This window comes from Ursus arctos, unplaced genomic scaffold, assembly GCF_023065955.2.
Source record: "Ursus arctos isolate Adak ecotype North America unplaced genomic scaffold, UrsArc2.0 scaffold_19, whole genome shotgun sequence".
Classification (NCBI taxonomy): Eukaryota; Metazoa; Chordata; class Mammalia; order Carnivora; family Ursidae; genus Ursus; species Ursus arctos.
This window is the reverse complement of record NW_026622863.1, coordinates 40,793,428-40,811,464: the sequence shown is the minus strand read 5'-3', so window position 1 is coordinate 40,811,464 and position 18,037 is coordinate 40,793,428. Positions and strand designations below refer to the sequence as shown.

At 58.7% G+C, this 18,037-nt stretch overlaps 2 protein-coding genes across 5 annotated transcripts; both read right to left on the bottom strand.

Moving 5' to 3' along the window:
• Nucleotides 1-4,450: 4,450 nt before the first annotated feature.
• HAMP (hepcidin antimicrobial peptide) lies at nucleotides 4,451-5,965 on the bottom strand. The gene is made up of 3 exons (XM_026484532.3): nucleotides 5,682-5,965; nucleotides 4,758-4,817; nucleotides 4,451-4,674 (listed from the first exon to the last, which is right to left on the bottom strand). The coding sequence occupies exons 1-3, from the start codon at nucleotides 5,766-5,768 to the stop codon at nucleotides 4,570-4,572; spliced, it is 252 nt and encodes an 83-aa protein (XP_026340317.2). The 5' UTR covers nucleotides 5,769-5,965; the 3' UTR covers nucleotides 4,451-4,569.
• A 1,942-nt stretch (nucleotides 5,966-7,907) lies between these two features.
• On the bottom strand, nucleotides 7,908-17,350 carry USF2 (upstream transcription factor 2, c-fos interacting). Of its 4 annotated transcripts, XM_057314344.1 has the most exons (11): nucleotides 17,269-17,350; nucleotides 16,948-16,994; nucleotides 16,719-16,837; nucleotides 16,383-16,583; nucleotides 15,817-15,967; nucleotides 15,598-15,685; nucleotides 15,246-15,304; nucleotides 10,759-10,859; nucleotides 8,884-8,978; nucleotides 8,643-8,771; nucleotides 8,451-8,555 (listed from the first exon to the last, which is right to left on the bottom strand). In XM_057314344.1, exons 1-10 carry the CDS (start codon nucleotides 17,328-17,330, stop codon nucleotides 8,651-8,653), a joined length of 1,044 nt encoding a protein of 347 aa, XP_057170327.1. In that variant the 5' UTR covers nucleotides 17,331-17,350; the 3' UTR covers nucleotides 8,451-8,555; nucleotides 8,643-8,650. The 4 variants fall into 4 exon arrangements, with proteins under 4 accessions (XP_057170326.1, XP_026340252.1, XP_057170325.1 ...); XM_057314343.1 differs by having other exon boundaries at nucleotides 7,908-8,771; XM_026484467.3 differs by lacking the exon at nucleotides 10,759-10,859 and having other exon boundaries at nucleotides 7,908-8,555.
• Between the last annotated feature and the right edge of the window lie 687 nt (nucleotides 17,351-18,037).

Here is an 18,037-nt window from a genome sequence, read left to right as displayed (position 1 = left end):
CACACGCACTGGGGGGTAGCTAAGGTCAGACCCACCCAGACACAGGCTGATGGACACGTGGTGGATGCCAGCCTCGCCCCACGACAGGAAGGTACGGGACACAGGCGAGGGGGCAAAGATGGGTTCTTGGGGTGGGGGCCAGAAAAGTCTTAGCTGTTGCGGTGAGCTGGGACTCCCTAAAGGGCCGCAGTACATAAACATGTATACTGCACGTCTCTGGCCGTGGAATCTCATGGCGGGAATGGGATTAGGAAAAACAGCTCTAAAATGGTTCCTTAGTGGGGTATAGTGAAAACAACGTTGAGGAACACTGATATAGATTAAGGCTCACCCAGGGGAGGTGCGTGCACACACACACACACACACACACACACACACACACCTGTCATGCGCCCAGGTGCGGGCACTGGTTCACTCACAGCTCGCTGCCCCCGCCCCCTCCAGACAGCAGGATGCAGGTGGGGGCTCACCTGGCATCCTTCTGCTCTTCACCCAGCCCCAGACCACTGCCACCCCATCTGCCCCAAACTCGGGAGCCCCAGGGCAGCTGTTAGTGCGGACCTTCCGCCACAGGGTTGCTGAGAAGAGCCCTGCGTTCTTTCTCTCTGTGGTTCCTTCCCTAAGCCCGTCACTGTCCCTGCCATGGTCCCAGCCCATTCCCCAAGCTGTCCGGAGCAGCCCCCCGCCCCATCCTAAACTAGTGGCAATTGCCAGTGACCTTGCCTTGCACGTGCTTCTGGGCACCCTTTGCGCCACCCTCTCAGCCCGGTCCTCCGCCCCCCACCTCATCGTTGGCCCCTCTTTGCCGCATACTCACTTGGATGCTCTCGCTTCTGCGCCCTCGGCTCCACCGGCCCTGCTCACAGTCCCCTGGCCTCCCAGGGTCCAGGCCCCCACTTGCCAGCCCGTCCCCTCCCCCTGGGTGCCAGGGGCCGCCTGCCTCCGGGGCCCAGCTCCTCCCTGCCCCCGAGGGAGGGGGGCACAAAGGGGCCCTTGTCACCACTGCTGGAACTGGGCAGCCTGATGCCTGGGTTCTACTAGCTCCTTCCTGGAGGGGATGGGGGGGACGCAGCCTCACTTGCTGCCCCCTCCTCCATCACTACGCACCCTGGTTCTGGGTCCCTACGAGGGTCTGCTATCTCTGGCAGTCTCAGGCTAAGAAACAGAAGGTGGTGTTCTCAGTGTCTAGGGAATCTTGGTGGCCCGAACAGGTAAAACCTCGGTCCCAAGAGGCCACAGAGGGGGTGAGCAGGACACTGGACCTGCCCACTCTTGACTTCAGCGTCACCTCCGCCCTCTCTTGAATCACTTCCCTGGGTCACGTTTGGTGCCTACATCCTAGTCTATCTTCCAGACTCTTCTTGCCATCAGAAATGACCTTATGCATTGATTGTCTCCTCTCATGAGAACATGATCTCCAGGAAGATAAGGGCTTGGCCTGCTGATTTCTATCTATCCCGGTGGTAGAATGGCTCCTGGCACAGAGCTAAGCTTCATAACCACAGAGCGGGCGCACGCATTGTTCCTCAAAGACCTAGCAGCACCTTCTGATCGGAGACCTTTGCACTCGTTCCTTCCTCCTGGACAGGCCTCCCTAACCCACCCCACACCCCACGTTGCCACGGCCACAGCCTGCACATCCTGTGGACTCCCAGCTTGGATGCCACTTCCTCTGGAGCCTGCCCTGCCCCTCTCACCCCTCCGTTCACTCGCTGCCCTGTCCTTCCATAGCCCTCAGCACGTTGCTGACTGCGCTCCGGGGGCCCTTCTTCCCCATCAGCACGGGAGCTCACGGAGGGCGGGGTTTCTGCCTGTCCATCCGCTTAGCCCTCTGTGCCTTAGAACAGTGCCTGGTGCACAGAGGAGCTGATCGAGCGAGATGCTTACTCTTTGAGCTGGGTTAGGATCCACTGTGTGCAGATTCCAGATTCCACAGTGATCCTCCTCCCAGCCCAACCCCTCCCACTGGTCATGACCTTTGCAAGGTGATTGTGAGGGGGGGTGGGGAGGGGTGTGTGGGGGCGGGTGGCAGTGGAGGGAGCTGATGGTGCTGTGACTAAGTGTAGTGATGGTTTGACCATGAGTTGCTCAGTCACACTGGACCATCTTCTGTCCTCCTTCAGGCCAGAGCTGTTTTCGGAGGGGGGGGGGTTCCTCTCTTCCAAGGGAGAACCCAGCTGGGGTGGGGAGGGTGAGGGGCAGGGAAATCCCTCAGACCCAGGCGTGTGGAGTCAGAGAAGGCTGCATGGAGGGGGAGGGGGAGTCCCACCCCCACCTCAGGCTTCATGATGTCAGACTCTGCCCGTGCCTTTCCCAGACACGGACAAAGGCCCATTGAGAGCGGGGTGGGGCTTGAACGCCTGGGTCCTAGAGGAGTGAGGGCCCTGGTGCCTGGGCTTTGGAGGAGGACGCTGAGATCCTGGGGTTCTCCTATGTCACAGCCTTCAACCTCAATGCCAACCCCCTTGGGGTCATGTGCCTGTGCGGTTTCGGGGTCCATCCCCTCTCTAGGTGTGAACCAAAGGCTGTCCCTGGGGGCAGGGCGCACAGGCCAGCGTGTCCACAGAGAGCACTGGCAACCATCGCTGAAATCTGCAATTCCAGGTCCCCAGGCCCCAGGAGGTTGAGGCCCTGGAGAGCCTGTGCCTGTCCAAAGCGGGAGCCACCACTCCGATCCAGCTGAGCCTTCTAAACCAGGCAGGTGTGATAGGGCTGCTGTGACAGAGTACCACAGACTCGGTGGCTTCAAAAACAGAACTTATTGTCTCACAGTGCTGAGGCCACAGTCTGACGTCAAGAGGTTGGCAGGGTTGGTCCTTCTGAGTGTGGGGGCAGGGGGGAGGGAGGGCGGGGTGGGAGGGAAGGATCTGTTCTAGGCTTCTCTCATTGGCTTATAGATGACGGTCTTCATGTTCACATGGCGTTCTCCCTGCGTACAGGCCTCTGTATCCAAATCCCCGCTTTTTATAAGGACACCAGTCCTCTTGGATTAGGGTCCAACCTACTGACCTCATTTTAACTTGACTATCTCTATCAAGACCCTATTTCCAAATCAGGTCACAATCTGATGTACTGGGAGTTAGGACCTCAACATTGAACTTTGAGAGAGTGGGGGACACACAGTTCAACTCATAACTCATAAGCAGCCACACAGCCTGATGAGCAGAACGCTGCAGACCCTTCTCCTTTTTCAGATGAGGAGGCGGGGTTGCAGAGTGGAGAGAGGATGGTGGCAAGGTCCCACAGCTCATGGGAGCCCAAGCTGTCCACCTGCCTTCCTCTCCCCACCCTTCAGCCTCCATTCAGGAAAACCTCTCCCAGAGGATGAGCCTCTCATGGCTTCCAAGACAAAAGGTACAGGACTGAGCTGGCTCCTGGCTGAGTTTAGTTTGGCTCCCAGAGTGTTGATTGAAAAAACAAAATCCCTTTAATCAGTTGCCAATATTTTAAAAATCAGGAAATTTCCTGTCAAAATAAGCATGGCTGCCTTTTCTTGAAAAGAAGCTCTAGCATGTTTGGCCTGCCTTTGGGCGTGACAGCCATCTCCTGGTCCCCCTAACGATCTAACCCAGGCCTCCCCATCGATGTGCAACATAGGGGCCAAGTAGTCGTGGTCGTTTATCACCGTGCTAGTGCTGACGTTTTCTTAGGGGCTAAGAAGAGAGTGAAATGCATCTTCTCTGTTTCTGTCAAAAGTGGGGAAATGGCATATATTGAGAGGGACACGATTTCAGGAAGAATGGGAGGGAACTTCACTCCTTGTGGAGGTGAGCGGTCTTCTCCCACGTGTCTCACGAGCAGCGTGTCCTTACTGAGAGGCTACCGCTTACTGTGCTCCTCTGAAACCCAGCCACCACCCCTCACTGCTCGCGGTGCCTGCCTGGAAGGCCAGTGTCAGGACCCCTTTCTACTCTGCAAAATTATCAAGTACTCCCCAGAAAACTTTGGTTTATGTGGGTTCTCTCTATAGCTGCTCAATGTCTTAGAAACTGAGCCCAGGACATTTTGAAAGCACAAGGCACACCAGCACATGACCCATTCCCGTCAGAGGGATGTGGTTGATCCGTCACGGAGCTGTATACCCTCAACAGGAGGAGAGTGAGAAAGACAAGCAACGTTTTAGTGGCTTCCACCTGGTGAAGCCCTGCCAGGGGTTCCCCGGACCTTGCTTTGAGAACCCGTGTGAGGACTGAATTTGTTACCCTTGTTTCAGGAAGGCTACAAGGAGAGGAAACTTGGTTTTTAACTTCCAGCCCCTGCTGTTGCAACATAGGTTGGTTCTAGGTCTTCTGAAGAGGGGAAGGAAGGGAAGAGCAGGAAAGAGATTTCCTTCGCCGAATCTCCGTGCCAACCCCAGTACCCACCAGCCCTGCACACCGGACCAGACAGGGGCCGGAACAAGCCTCTGGCATGGGCCTCAGGCAGCAAGAAAGGGCAACAGACACTCTAGTATGGAAAACAACAGACAGAACCATTTTATTCCAAGTCCGGTCACGGAGGGGTGGAGGGCGAGGCAGGAATAAATACAGAGGGGTGGGGGTGTGGCCCGGGGGTCCAGCCGGGGAGGCTCTATGTCTTGCAGCATATCCCACACTTTGATTTATTGCAGCAGCCGCAGCAGAACAGGCAGATGGGGAAGTGGGTGTCTCGCCTCCTCAGCCTCGGGAGCACGGGCTGCGGGGAGGAAGGGAGAGTGAGCAGAGCTTGGGCCTGGGAAGGGCTGGGGAGGCCCGGAAGGGAGTCTCAGGCGCTCTCACCATCAAGCCAGCCTCGGCTCCGGCTGCGTCCTGGGCTTGCAGGGCTGCGAGCTGTCCTGTCTGCGAGAGCAGAAGGGGTGGTGAAGATGGCCGGGGCCCAGCGGGGCTCTCAGACTTGCCCCCACACACCGGCTCCTCCCCAGCCTGCTGCCACCCCTGCCTGGAACACGTCTCCCTGCGTCCTGCCCCATCCGTTCTGTTCCTCAAACCTTATCAGTCAGATTAAAAGTCTGCGGGGCTCCCCTTGCACGTGGAGGAAAGTCAGTATTTCCACAGTTGTCCACAAGACTTGGCCCATCCGCCCCTTGGTCTCCTCTCCAAGTACCATCCCCTTCACTCACTACACCTTCTGATCCTTGGGGATGTTCGCCACACTTGCCCTCTCCCATGCCTCCGCTTGCTGTCCCCTTCTCTCATCCTCCCCGTGCTAGGTCAAATTCCATTTTCTCACCAAACACTCCTGCTTCACTGCCAGCCCCTGATTCCATCTAAAGTCCTCCCCTCACCCCTCCCGGTCACTGGAGTATCATCATACTTTTCCATTATTCGTGAAGAGCGCGTTTACTAAAACACAATGATGTTATTTATGTTTTAATGGTTCACGGACTCATTCCCTGATCGGAACGTTAGCTCCGCGAGAGCGAAACTCTTCTCTCATCTACCTTGTTTGCTGTGTGCTCCCCACTGTCCAGAATAGGACTTCCCATGGGGCAGCACGCCGTCACTGGGGAGTTCATTTGGGGCCTCCAGTCCCTGATGCTCAGGCCCCAGCTCTCTACTTCGAGCAGCTGTCCGTCCCCCTCACCCTGTCGTGAGTTCTGCCCCGCGCTAAGGGGTCTCCAGCTGCCCTCAGCACTCCCCTCCCAGGGCCTGGCTCTCCGGTGGTCTCGGCTGCCGAGCCGGACCCAGGCCCTGGGAGCTCACCTGGTGCGGAAAAACCGAGCCACTGGCCAGGCTTGCCAGGAGGAGGGACAGGAGGCAGGCAGCCTGGATCCGCATGCTCAATGCCATCGTGCCGTCTGGCTGGCTGTCCTGGTGTCCTGCTGTCCCACTGTTAGGTTTAGGACCTGCTGTGGTGTCGGGGGCCCCGTTTCAGTTGCTTTTATGGGTCCTTCTGGAGGAGGCGGGGGTGCTAAGCCCCCTCCCCTTTGTCCTAACTCATTTCCAAGAAGGTGGTGGCGCCGACAAGACGGGAGATAAGCGGGAACAGAGTGACAGGGAACAGTGTTATGTCACCCTTAGCAGAGGTGTGTCCAGGGGGTGGGGCAGACGGGCCGCAGACACGCGCCTCCAGCCAGCCACCTGGGAAACACTTGCCCTGACATGGCATCACCCTGTTGACCTCAGAAAACATCCGCCCCCCCTTTTGCCCCAGAAGTTGAACGGGTCGATGAGCAGGAGCGAGGTGACCTATTACCCACCCTTTCCTGATGTCCTCATCCCCTGAGAGGCTGGCTGTCACTTACGGGCCCCTTGGGGGTGCCCAGCATAATTCCTACCGCTTCAAGCTCCCTTCAGACAGGGCATCGATCCCCACAGGAAACACGGGGGCAGCCAGACGCACGGGTTTGTGTCGGCACGTGCCCCCAGCGTGCAGGTGGTTTTCTGAGTATCAGAAAAGGTCTCTGGAATTTCTGACCACAGAAGCCAGCAGTGTTCGTTCATAATTGCTAACACTGGATGCCTGCCTCTTCTATGCAGATGTACTGACCCACTTCCGTGCCACCTGTCCTCTGAGTGGCTCCCGCCTGCCCCATGCTGGGCTCTGCTCTGTATTCGGGGGCCCCAGCTGCGTTCTTCGGCACCAGTCCCCTGGCTGCCCAGACCCTGCTCCCTCTTAGCGCCGCGCTCACCCCAAGACTGGTTTTCTCCACTTTCTAGGAGAAGTAAAGGCAGAGATGGGGGCATGCCCAAGCTCACCCAGTCGGAGGCAAGAGCTAGGGTTCCCTCCTGAGCAACCTGACTCTGGGGCCTGTGCGCTCACCATTTGGCTTTCCTGTCTCCCCGCAAGCACAAGGGAGCATGCTAGACCAGGGCCCGCACCGGCACCTGGAATCCAGCAGCAGTGGGAGTATTTAAACCGCAGACATCGCTGACTCTACAAACCTGGGCCTTTTTTCTTGAGAGCCGGTTTTCCAGCAGGTCACTGGATGGAGAGCTGAAGCAGGGTGCCTGACTGTGGCAACCTCCCTCCCACCGCTTCTGAACCGGCTTTGGGTGCACGTGGCCCAGGGAACCACACACCCCGAGTTCACAGATAGGCCTCTGGCCATGCTGCCTCCCTGACCCACTCGGGGACCACCCAGGCAGGGTCAGCGCCAGCCTGAGAGCCTGTGGACCATGCAGCCAAGGAATGAACTCTCTTCCCCGCCCTGGACTGCTGCCAAGGCCCACTGGAAACCACGAAAATGGGGGGTGTGGAGTCTGGGAAGTGCAGGCCACTGCCTGCGGCACACACCTTTGCTCAAAGATGGCCTCAGACAGAGGGGGAAAGGGAGTCGGGCCATCAGAGGGCAGGACAGTTGGGAGCATTTGGGATGGGACCAGGCAGAGAGCTCGGCCAGGTGAGCAGGCTGGCCAGCTGCAGGCCCCTCGCTCTCCCCCTGGGAGATGCAGCAGCGTCCCCCAGCCTCGCCAGGCATCACGGCATCGCAGCTCAGGCCAGGTTTCGTCACCAGCCAGGGCAGGGGTCACAGGGCAGGCGCCAGAGCCACGGTGTGAGGCGACAGGCAGACGGGCCAACCCTGGCTTCCTGGCCATCTGCCCTTCCTGGGGGTGGGGGGCTCAAGGCCAGGCTCCACCATTGGCTGGTGCAGAGGGGAGGGCTTCACCCCTTCAGGGCAGGGTCAGGAGCCAGTGCTGTTTTTAGCAACAGATGACAGGAGAGACCCCAGCCTCTCCTCCAAAAACATGGGACATGTCCTTGACCCCAGCTCCCCACGCCCTCACACCACCTATGTACACCTGGAGCCTCAAAGGGGACAGTCCTTCATCTTCACCCGACCGCCCCCCAGACTGGGGACCAAGAGGTACAGGATGCCAGGGACTGGCACACAGCCGTGTACATGGCAGCCGAGGCGCTGCCCCTGTGGAGCTCCGCACGGACGCCGGGCCCCCTCCGCATACCCGAGATGGACAGAGACACAGACAGACAAGGCGGGGCCACATGGGGCCAGTTTATTGCAGTTAAATACCTCTCTCTCTCTCTATTTTTTTCGTCCACTTTTCCATAAAGAAAATTAAAACACACACACACACTCAAAGGGGAGCAGGGATCCAGAAACAAGAGGTGGGGTGGGACATGGCCTCCCTGCTTAGGTCCAGGCCCCGGGGATGGCCCCCCTAAAGCCTCCCCTCCTTCCCGAAAGCACCCTGTCTCAGTACCTCTAGAGACCAAGGAGGCAGTGGGATGTGGCAGGGCCTCTGTCCTCCTCCCTCTTGCCTCCAGGCGAGACCACTAGAAGTGCTGGGGCTTAGTGGGGGCCGGGAGAAGGGAGACAGACAGAAGGGGGAGGGAGGGTATCATTTCCCAAGTTGAGGAGAGCGGTGGGCGCTTATCCACAGAAATGCATTATTTCTCCCCGTTTTGTTAAAAATCTACTATAAAAAAACGCAGCTGGGGGAGGGGCGTCTGTCCCTCTCTGTGCTAAGGGCTGGGGAAGGGGCAGCAGCGGCCGGAGGAGCCCCCGCTGCGCGCTGGGGCGGGCGTCACTGCCGCGCGCTCTCGCCCACCATCTCCAAGTTGTGCTGCTGCAGCTGGGCGCGAAGCACGGCGTTCTCGTTCTTCAGCTCCTCAATCTGGCACACATGACAGACGGGACGGGGAGCCAGGGGCTGGCTCCCCGCTCCCGGGCTGGCTCCCCCTAGCCCCGCCCCGCCCCTCACCTGCTGCCTCAGGAGCTCGTTGTCCATCTGCAGGCGCTCGGCCTCCTTGAAGGTCTCCTGCATTCGCTGGTTGGTCTGGCGCAGCTCCCGGATGTAGTCGCAGGCCTTGGACAGGATCCCTCCTTTACTCTTGGGGGTGGGGGGAGACAAGAGCGCCAGTGAGCGCTGCCCGGACCGCGCCCGCGCCCGGGGCCCAGGCCAGGCGGCCTTTCTCGGAGGGGTCGGGTGCGGGGGCACTCACCGCTCCCGTCTTGCTGTTGTCTGCGTTACAATCTGGAATGATTTTTGAGAGTTGGACGATCCAGTTGTTGATCTTGTCCCTCCGCCTCCGCTCCACTGCAAGAGTAAGAGCAGCGTGGACCGCCGCGCTCCGAGAACTTCCTGCACGCCCGGCGCCCTCCCGCCGTGCGTGGTGCCGGCCGGGGCAGGGCCCAGATGCAGGCGGCCGGCCTCCGTGCCCGCTTCACGCTGCTTCTCAAGAGGAACAAGGTCTCGGCCTCAGTGAGGCGCGCGCACACCTTTAGGGCAGAACCAACAGCTGGGGACGGCGGGTTCATTTGGTTTACCTGCCCGGCATATTTTTAACATCTGAGCCAACGTTTTTTAAATTAGGAAATTTCACGTAATAACTGGCATCTTCTGAAAAATGGGGAGTTGTGGCCTGTGTTCTCGGGAGGCAAGAATGGGCCAGAGCCCTTCACAGCCGGAAGACCCCGGGGCCCCTGTCTGGTCCTCCACAGCAGCCGTGCCTTTGATTTTCTGGAGGTCCGCAGGCCTCCCCCGAGCTTTGGGCTGCACAAGTTTGTTTTTTCTCCATCTTTAAAATCAGTCTGACCACGTGTCACCCCCAGTTAAAATCCTTCTCCAGAGCCCGGGTAGCGAGTCCCAAGCTGCCCAGGCTGGCCCTAGTGGCTCTCAGGGGCATGGCCCCCCCACCAGGCACTGGGTCACCTGAGAGCAATGTGAACCCTGCCTTGAAAGCCAGGGCCGGCAGACTAATGGAAGGCTACGCTTGAAAAATCCAGATTTGTGATTTTATTCCACAACGCGCAGCAATCTCACCCAAACTCTGTCAGCCGACTGGAGGGGCGGCTACCCCATTCAGACGGGGCATGTGCCTTCCCTCTGGCTTCTCATCGGGCTCATGTCATGGCCTGATGACAGCCGCTTGGGGTCTGCCTGCATTGGCACCTAAGAGCAGGGCTCAGGGCCTACGGAAGCAAAGCTGTGCCAGAATCTTCCTTACCTTCCAAGCACAGTACTAGGCACCAGTGTGGACACACACAAGAAAGCCCAGTCACCTTCCCCAACCATCACGCCCTCATCCCTCCTGCCAGGACAGCTCACGGACAGATGTAGGCGGCGTTTGTGGAGGATACGAAGCCTATACGTGGGATTTGGAAAGTGGGGCAAAGGAGTATTTTCTCCGGGCTGGGCAGTGCTGGTGGGGGCTGCCAGAAGGGGTCTGGGTGAGAGTGAAAATGGAGGGTGGGCCACAATCACACCCCTCACTCCTCATGGCCTGAGGCTGGTACCTTCCCATGACCCCGCCGTTCTCACAAACACGCCCGGCCACTAATCGGCAAATCCCACTGCTGGCTCCTGGCACTTGGCTCTGTCTGCTCATTGCCAACCAGTCCTTCCCCATGTCCAGGTGCCCCCTGCTCTGGCCTGGGATAGGACAGCCTCTTCCAGGGACTCTCCTCCCTGGTCCCTCTTCCTCCCCTGCTCTCTAGGACTGCACGCTACCCACCCAACGCCCTGGGGGGAGTGCGCAGTACCCGGGTCCCATTACTGCTGGGGAGAGCTGCACCCCCGCACCGAGGATGGCCCCGTCCTACCGCCCGGGAACTCTGTGACTAAAAACCGCGATGGATCCAGGAGTCTAGCCCAGGCCTGGCAGCACCGCCTACCACATCCCCCAACGGTGCACTCTATTCCCAAGGTTTCAGCAGAGGAACCCAACAGCACATGGCTTCTCCGCTTCCTGCTCTCCTCTCACACAGTCTGGCATTCTCCAGCCAGATATCCCTCGGACTCCTCCCCTCCGGCCACCAGAGGGCAGGCATGGAGGGCCAGGCCCATCTTTTCCAGTTTTCATTTGCTTTCAACTTACTGCCCGCCCGGGAGCGCCTGGGTGGCTCCGTCGGTTCAGCATCCAACTCTTGGTTTCGGCTCGGGTCACGATCTCAGCTTGAGCCCCAAGTCGGGCGGGCTCTGCATTCAGCAGAGAGTCTGCTTGAGATTCTCTCCCCCTGCCCCTCCCCCTGCTCGTGTACACGCTCTCTCTCAAATAAATAAAATTTAAAAAACCCAGAAAACAAAAAACCTTACTGCCTGCCCTACTGTGTGCAGGGCACCTTACAAGCCCCATCTGCGGTGGACTCGGTCTCTGCCCTGCTGGTGCTCACGGCACCTCTGTGCGATGTCTGTGGATGGGGGATACTGACACCTTAGATGTGTTATGATTGAAGATTGTACCAAGTGCCTGTGGAATAACAGGGTGAGCCAATGATTTCTGCATGGTGCTGGGGTGTGGTGGGCCTTCAGAGGAAGACTTGGGCTGGTTTCTAAGGGGAGGGGCATCAGTCAGCTGTGGAAAATGCAGAAATGGGGACATGGAAATATTTTGGGGGGCCAATGGGGGTGGGGCGGGGGTTGGGGAAGGCCAGGTTGTGAGGCCTCGAATGCCCTGTTGATGGGCCCACGCCCTTTCATCAAGCAGGTGGTGAGGTGGTCAGGCCTGTGGCTCGGGGAGACCATCCTGGAACATTTGAAAGGGAGGATGACCAGTCAAGACCAAGGCCACGTCTACTCCATACACGTGCTTCAGTTACACCCATAGGACGCTGAAAACAATCCAAGAAGCAAAATCTACCAGGACTGAAGGGAGAAACGGACAAACTCACAGACCCGCTTGGAGATGTTAACATTCCTCTCTCAGTAACTGACAGAACAAATAGACAAACAATTCAGGATAGAAAACCTGAAGAGTGTCAACCAACTTGAGCTCCACGACCCCAAGGGAACACTCCACCACCACCGCAGAGACACACATTCTCTCCAACCGCACGTGGGAACTTTCACAAGACAGACCATATTCAGGGCCATAAAATAAGTCTCAACAAATTTCGAAGAACTTGAAATTATATAATAAGAGTATGTTTCTGATCAAAACAGAACTAAATTAAAAATCAGTAACAAAACAATATCCAGAAAACCCACAAAAGTTTGGAAAATAAGCAACGTACTTTTAAATAACCCATGGGTCAAAGAAGAAATCATTAGGAAAACTGGAACGTACTTTAACCCGAATGATAATGAAAATACATATAGGCAAATGGGATGCAGCCGAAGAGCACCGGAGTGACCTCTGCAACTAGAAAGGCTTGTGTTGGGAAAAAGAAAGGTTTAAATCATCTTGAAAGACTAGGACAAATCCCCAAGCTAATTAAACCCAAAGTAAGTCGATGGAATGAATTAGCAACATTAAGAGTAGAAACTAACGTAATAGAAAAAGCAATCCCACCCGGCACTTAAAAACCAGATTTCACATAAAGATCTGGATTTCTGGCTCCTCAGAGGTTCCCAGCAACAGTGGGCCCAAATTCTGACCCGGCTGCAAAGGGCAGGCCCCACGGCACCAATTCCCCGTGGGGCCTGGAGATGGGCTCCCGAGTCCCAAGAAACGGTGGGAAAGAGGGGAAAGGACAGAGAGAAGCTGATTTGAGGTCTACTTCAACACAGAATCTCGGGATTCGAGGACGTGAGGGAAGGAGACGGGGCAGAGTTGAGGGTGGCCCTGGCTTTCTGTTCTGGCTTGGGTAATTCTAACAGGGGTGCCTTTTGCCCTCTGGGAAAAGAAATGTTGCATTGGACCCTTTGCAGGGGGGCAGGGAGCTTGTTTTGGACAAGTTGAGTATGGGGTGTCTCAAGGATATCGGGAAATGAAGATTTTGAATGGACAGTTCAAACGATAGCTCTGGAGTTCAAGACAGAAGAACGGAATAGACCAGCCAGGGGCCGGGGCGAGGGGCAGCCCTGGGAGGACACTGAGGAGCAGTTCTCACCTTGTCTGAAACACACTCTTTTCTGGAGCAATAATGAATACCTACAATCGGGGACAGGGTTTGGGAGATACTGACCATCTCTGGGCCAAAGGCTTCAACTCTCCTGAGGCCAACGGAAGACAGGCCAGACCTTAAGGGACACTGCAAGTCAAAGTAGTTGCCAGCCTTGCCCAGTGGGAAGAATCACTGGGTAACTTGTTGAAATACAGGCACCTGGGCCTCCTTCCGACCTACTCGTTCTGAACCTTGAGAGGACAGCCCCGGAGATCATGACTGTTAAAAAGTTTCCCGGAGCTACTGGGAAGCTCTGCTCTGAGGAGCAGGCTGGGAAGGAAAAGCAAAGTGCAGGAAAATCAGAGCGCATAGAACAGAAAGGAACATTCCCGAAAGGGGAATAGGCAGGGTCAGATGCTTGGAGCACAGACAGGAAAGGAAGCCAGTGGATTTGGCAATGAGGTCGTCACAGGTGACCTCAGACGGACCTCTTTTGGTAGAGAAATGAGCCAGACTGCCAAGGGTACAGGGAGGATGGGCAGAGGGTGGGTCAAAGACTGTGCAGGTTGGGAGACGGAAGGCAGGATGCAGCTGGAGCCTAAGGACAAGGTTATGAGAAAGACTGCTGACTGCCTTCTGCAGGATGAGAACGATTCAAGACTTTGCAGGTGAGAGGCGGAGAATAAAGAGCAGGGTAGAGGGTGGCTGGATGGTATCCCCGAGTCACTGGCTGCGGCCTTACCAGGTGGCGCACCGCACTGCTGGGGGCTCGTGTGTCTGCACCGGCTGAACTCGCCGTGAGCATCGGGGGTAGTCGAGCTAACACCATTTCACACACGACTACACAGGCGCAGAGACCAAGAAGCAACCTGATGTCATAGAGCCAGTAAGCAGCAGGGCTGGGACTGACTGGGTTGCCCACTAGAGGCCCCTCAAACATACCACACCCCAAAACCAAGCTCAGACTCTCCCGTTCCCTTCAAATGAACCTGACGCCATCACGAAACCCTGATTCTCCAGCCTTGGAATCTTCTCCCCCATGCACTCCCCTACTTCATGCCCTGTCCTGTCTCAGGACAATATCCACAGTCTCCTCTGATGTTCCCAGCCTCTGCTGTCCCATCACCTCCGTACACAGACCCCGCTGCTGGCTTCCCCTCCAACTAGAAAAAAACCCTGGAGTAGGGATGCTGTTCTTACAAGGCCCCGCATGACCTGGCCAGCCCTCCCGCAGCGCCACCAACTTCCTCTTTCCTTCTCTGAATTCTGCTCTTCCCCAAACACAGCAAGTTGGTTCTGGCTCTGGCCTGGGTGTTTGCACTTGCTCAGCCCTCTGCCTGGCACTCTCCCTCAGGGCCTTGGCTGGCCCGTTCAGGCCTCTGCTCCAGTGTCACCTCTCAGAGAGGCCTGTGGAGCACACTGCCGCCATGACTCCCCAGCTTCTCACGCAGCTTTATCTCGTCCTTGTAACCTACGTGACCTCACGTCACACTGTGTAATTTGTCTCTCTCACCAGAAGGAACACTGCGAGAGCCAAGATCGTGTCCGTTGTATCATCCCCTGGACCAGAGGATGTAAAAGCCAGGCAGATATGGGGTACAGATATACTAAAGGCCGAGCCCAGTGAGCTGCTCGGGTCACAGCTGCAAAGGCCCAAACCCAGCTGAACACCTGCAGAACTCTCAGGGCCTCACCCTGACATTCAGCGCCTTCCTTAGTCCTCCCTGGTCCCCCCCCTCCCCAAGCACTCTGCCTGGAACCTCCGCTTTGACCACATCAGCACTCACCGAAGCAACCTCACCCCATCCTGCCTTCCCTCCAGCCTGTGCTCCCCTCTGCCTGACAGGCTCTCCCAAAGGCCAGCTCTCTGGGGAAGACACCAGCCTGAACTCCTTTTCAGCCACCTTAACACCGCAGACCAGGCTCCAGAACAGGCCCAGGGTGCACACTGCCCAGCCTAGAATCCGCCTTTAGGAAACATTTGCTGCAAGAGGACGGTCTAGGTGTAAATGCTCCCCCGCACTTGCATGCTACCATGTCCGCTGCAGTGGCCACAGACTGGACGCACAGGGAGGTGGTGGAGGACTAAGGGAGACAGCGCTAACGGCCAAGATGACCATAGGGTGGGATCTGGTGTGTAACGGAAGGGCATGATGCTCTGGCCTTGGGCAGCCAGAGGCACAGCTTCCGGAAGTCAGGTGGGCGGGGACGGGGGGAATGAGGGACAAGAGCACAATAGTTGCCACATGGGAAAACCAAATCAAACCGATTTTTCAAGAGAGGCAGGAAATCCACACGTGAACATCAAATTTGCCACTTCAGTTGTGGACCGTGAATTCAAGATCACTAGCCAGCATGACAAAACACTTTCCAGTTCAACCTCCTGCCTATCTGCTCCTGATGACGAACTTCTACCTGTTTCTACTTTTCTGGCATTCAACAAACACCTCTTATGCGCTCATGGCGTGCTAGTGATCGTGACACCAAGCACCAGGCCTAGCGGTGCCCATGGGGCCCAGAAACTCCACCCGGACCTTACCTTCATTGTGCTGGGCCCTCCTTCTTTCATCCCGTGGTGTTCTGGTTCCGTCAATCTTCCTAGAAGAGGAAAAAGATGGGCACGTGTTCTCTCAGGTCCCATCTGCCTAAACATCTATTAAGGAGTCAGACTTTAAATTACCGCTGCAAAATAAACTCTTATGCAAAAAGAGAAAAAATGCTAATTCTCTTACTTACACTCAAGAAGCAAGAACAGACCAAAAAATACACTGACTGCTTGCTGTGTGCTCAACTGTCTGGCTCCCATTCCAGAAAACCTTCCCTTGCTGTGACCCCTCACACCAGCCCCTTCCAGTGGCCCCGGCTCCTGGGACCAGGTCTCCTGCACCTACGGGGAGTAGGGGTGTGTCCGGGGTGCAATTGTCCTCTGTGTTCCTGTCTGAAGCACGTCTTGTGGCGTCATCATGACATAGAACTGACCTGCAGTGAAAGCGGGGGTTAGTGCAAGAACTGGGAGGGGTGGTGCAGTTAGAACCAGTTGGGGGGGGCTTCCCTCCCTGCTAGGCCTGCTGCCTCCCCTGCCTTCCGCCCTGGCCCCTTCCTCCCTTTACCTCCGGCCTGCAAGCTCTGGTCTGTGGTCTGTACGGACACAGCTGTGGTATCTCCCACACTGGATGCTGGGAAATAGGCAAACCGTGCCTCCCCACTGACAGCCTCAGCTGCCGGGCTGCCGCCATTGCTGAAGGGATTTTGGATTACGGCCTGGGGAGTAGGAGGACACAGAGGCCACCCTTAGCCATCTTTGTTCACCAACCCATCCCCTTCATGTCGTGTCTGACGTTCACCGCATCCTCTGGAGGGCAGGAAACCCCTCTCTGTGTGCCACTCTGCCCTGTCTCCTAGCCCCCGAACTCGGCAGATGCCTAGCAATCATTTGATGAGCTGATCCCCTTTTACCTCTAAAAGACTTTCCTGTTACTATCATCCCCATTTTACAGAAAGAAAAAATGGTATTTCAAAGCCCCTGACCCACGTTTCACCTCGCAGAACAGGGATCTGACACACACCGCCTGAGGGTCTAAAGGCAGCATCAGTGTCCCACTTGCCCCACCCCCTGGGGATTCCCTAGAACAGCGTCAGTTCCTCTCGCCATCCCCCAGGCGTTGTGGGCACCTACCAGCGGGAAGGGCGCTGCGGGACCTGGGGGCACAGAGGCAGCAGTGGGGCCAGGACGCTGGGCTGCCCCATCCACGCCCACCTGGGTCACAGCCTGCTGCCCCCCTGCGAAGGCAGCCGTAGACACAACGCTGACGGCGCCAGCCGTGTCGCCCTGGCCATCCAGCTGACCATCAGTCACCTGGACTACGCGGTACGTCACCTGCAGGGGGCGGCAGAGCAGCGAGATCGGTTCTGGGGTCCCGGCCGGGACCAGCTCTGAGCCCCTCCCAGCCCGCCCGCTCGACCCTCGGCTCAACCCTCCACTTGCCCGCGGGCTCCGGGCCCGCAGCTTCACCTGTCCTCCATTATTCTCTGTGCGGAACTGGTACTGGATGTTGTGGTCGCCAAACGCCGCCTGCTGGACGCTGGCGATGGCCACCGCCGTCTGCTCCTCCGCCCCAGGGCCGTCCCCGCCTGCGGTCGGAGGAGGGTGGGGGGGATGGTCAGTGGTCACGCGGCCAAGGCGCCCCCAGTCCCCTCCCCGGGCGCAGGCCGCGGCCCCGGTAAGCCCCGCGAGCACTCACCTTCCTGCAGCTCGACGCCCTCCTCTGCCTCGGGTCCCTTGTCGTGACTGCGGGGAGGACGGGAAGAAGAGGGGGGTCAGGGCCGCCCGCGCCCCCGCCCCTTTGCCCAGGTGCACGGCCCCCGTCCCGCCCGGCCCAGTCTGGAGTTGGGTCACAGCCGGGACCCGGGGCCGAGGGTATCAGCGCGGGTCCCCCCTCCCTCGCAGCCTCCATTTTGAGCTGGGCCCAGCGGCCGCTCGGGATCATGGCGGCCCGGCCGCCGCCAGGCCGAAGGGCCGGGGCCAGGGCGCGCGGGGGCACGGACCAGTCGGGCACTCTTACCTGGCGGCTGCAGCAGCGGTGGCCGAGGCAGCGGGATCCAGACCCGGGTCCAGCATGTCCATGGGGGGGGTGGGGGCGGGGGGGGCGCGGGGCCCGGGGGGGGGAGGGGAGGGGAGGGGAGGGAGGGGAGGGGGCGGGCGGCCGGGGGGGCCCCGAGCCCGGCGCTCACGCCGCGCGGCAGGAGGGGACGGAGGAGACACGGGAGCCGCTCGCGCTGATCACGGGGACAAACAGTGGGGTCATGTGAGGAGGAGATGCCGCCGCCGCCGCCGCCGCTGCTCCTGCAGCCGCCGCCGCCGCCTCCGCCCGCCCGCCCGCCGGCTCCCGGCGGCTCTCGGCTCCGGGACGCAGCGCGGCCGCCCCCCGCCCGCTGCACGCGGCCCTCGGGCCTCCTTCCCTGAGCAGCGGCCGCCGCCGCCGCGACTTTTTTTTTAACCCGGCCCGCCCTGGATGGCTGCCGCCTCTCCCCTGGATCGCCGGCTTGCGCGTCCGCCGCCCGGCCTGGCCCAGTCCGGCGGCGGATCGCTGGTGCAGCCGCCGCTGCTTTCTATTTTTTCCCCCTTTTTTTTCCTCCTTTACTTGAGCTGCGCGCGCGCGGCGGCGGCGGCGGCGGCGGCGGCGCGAGCCCGGGGCCGACGCGCGCGGGGGGAGGGCAGCCCCCGGGGAGCGCGCGCGCTGTGTGTCTCCGATGGCGGGCGGGCGCGCGCGGGCCCGGGTCTCGGCGGGGCGCGAGGTCGCCGTCGCCACCTCCACGGCCGGCCGGCACCCG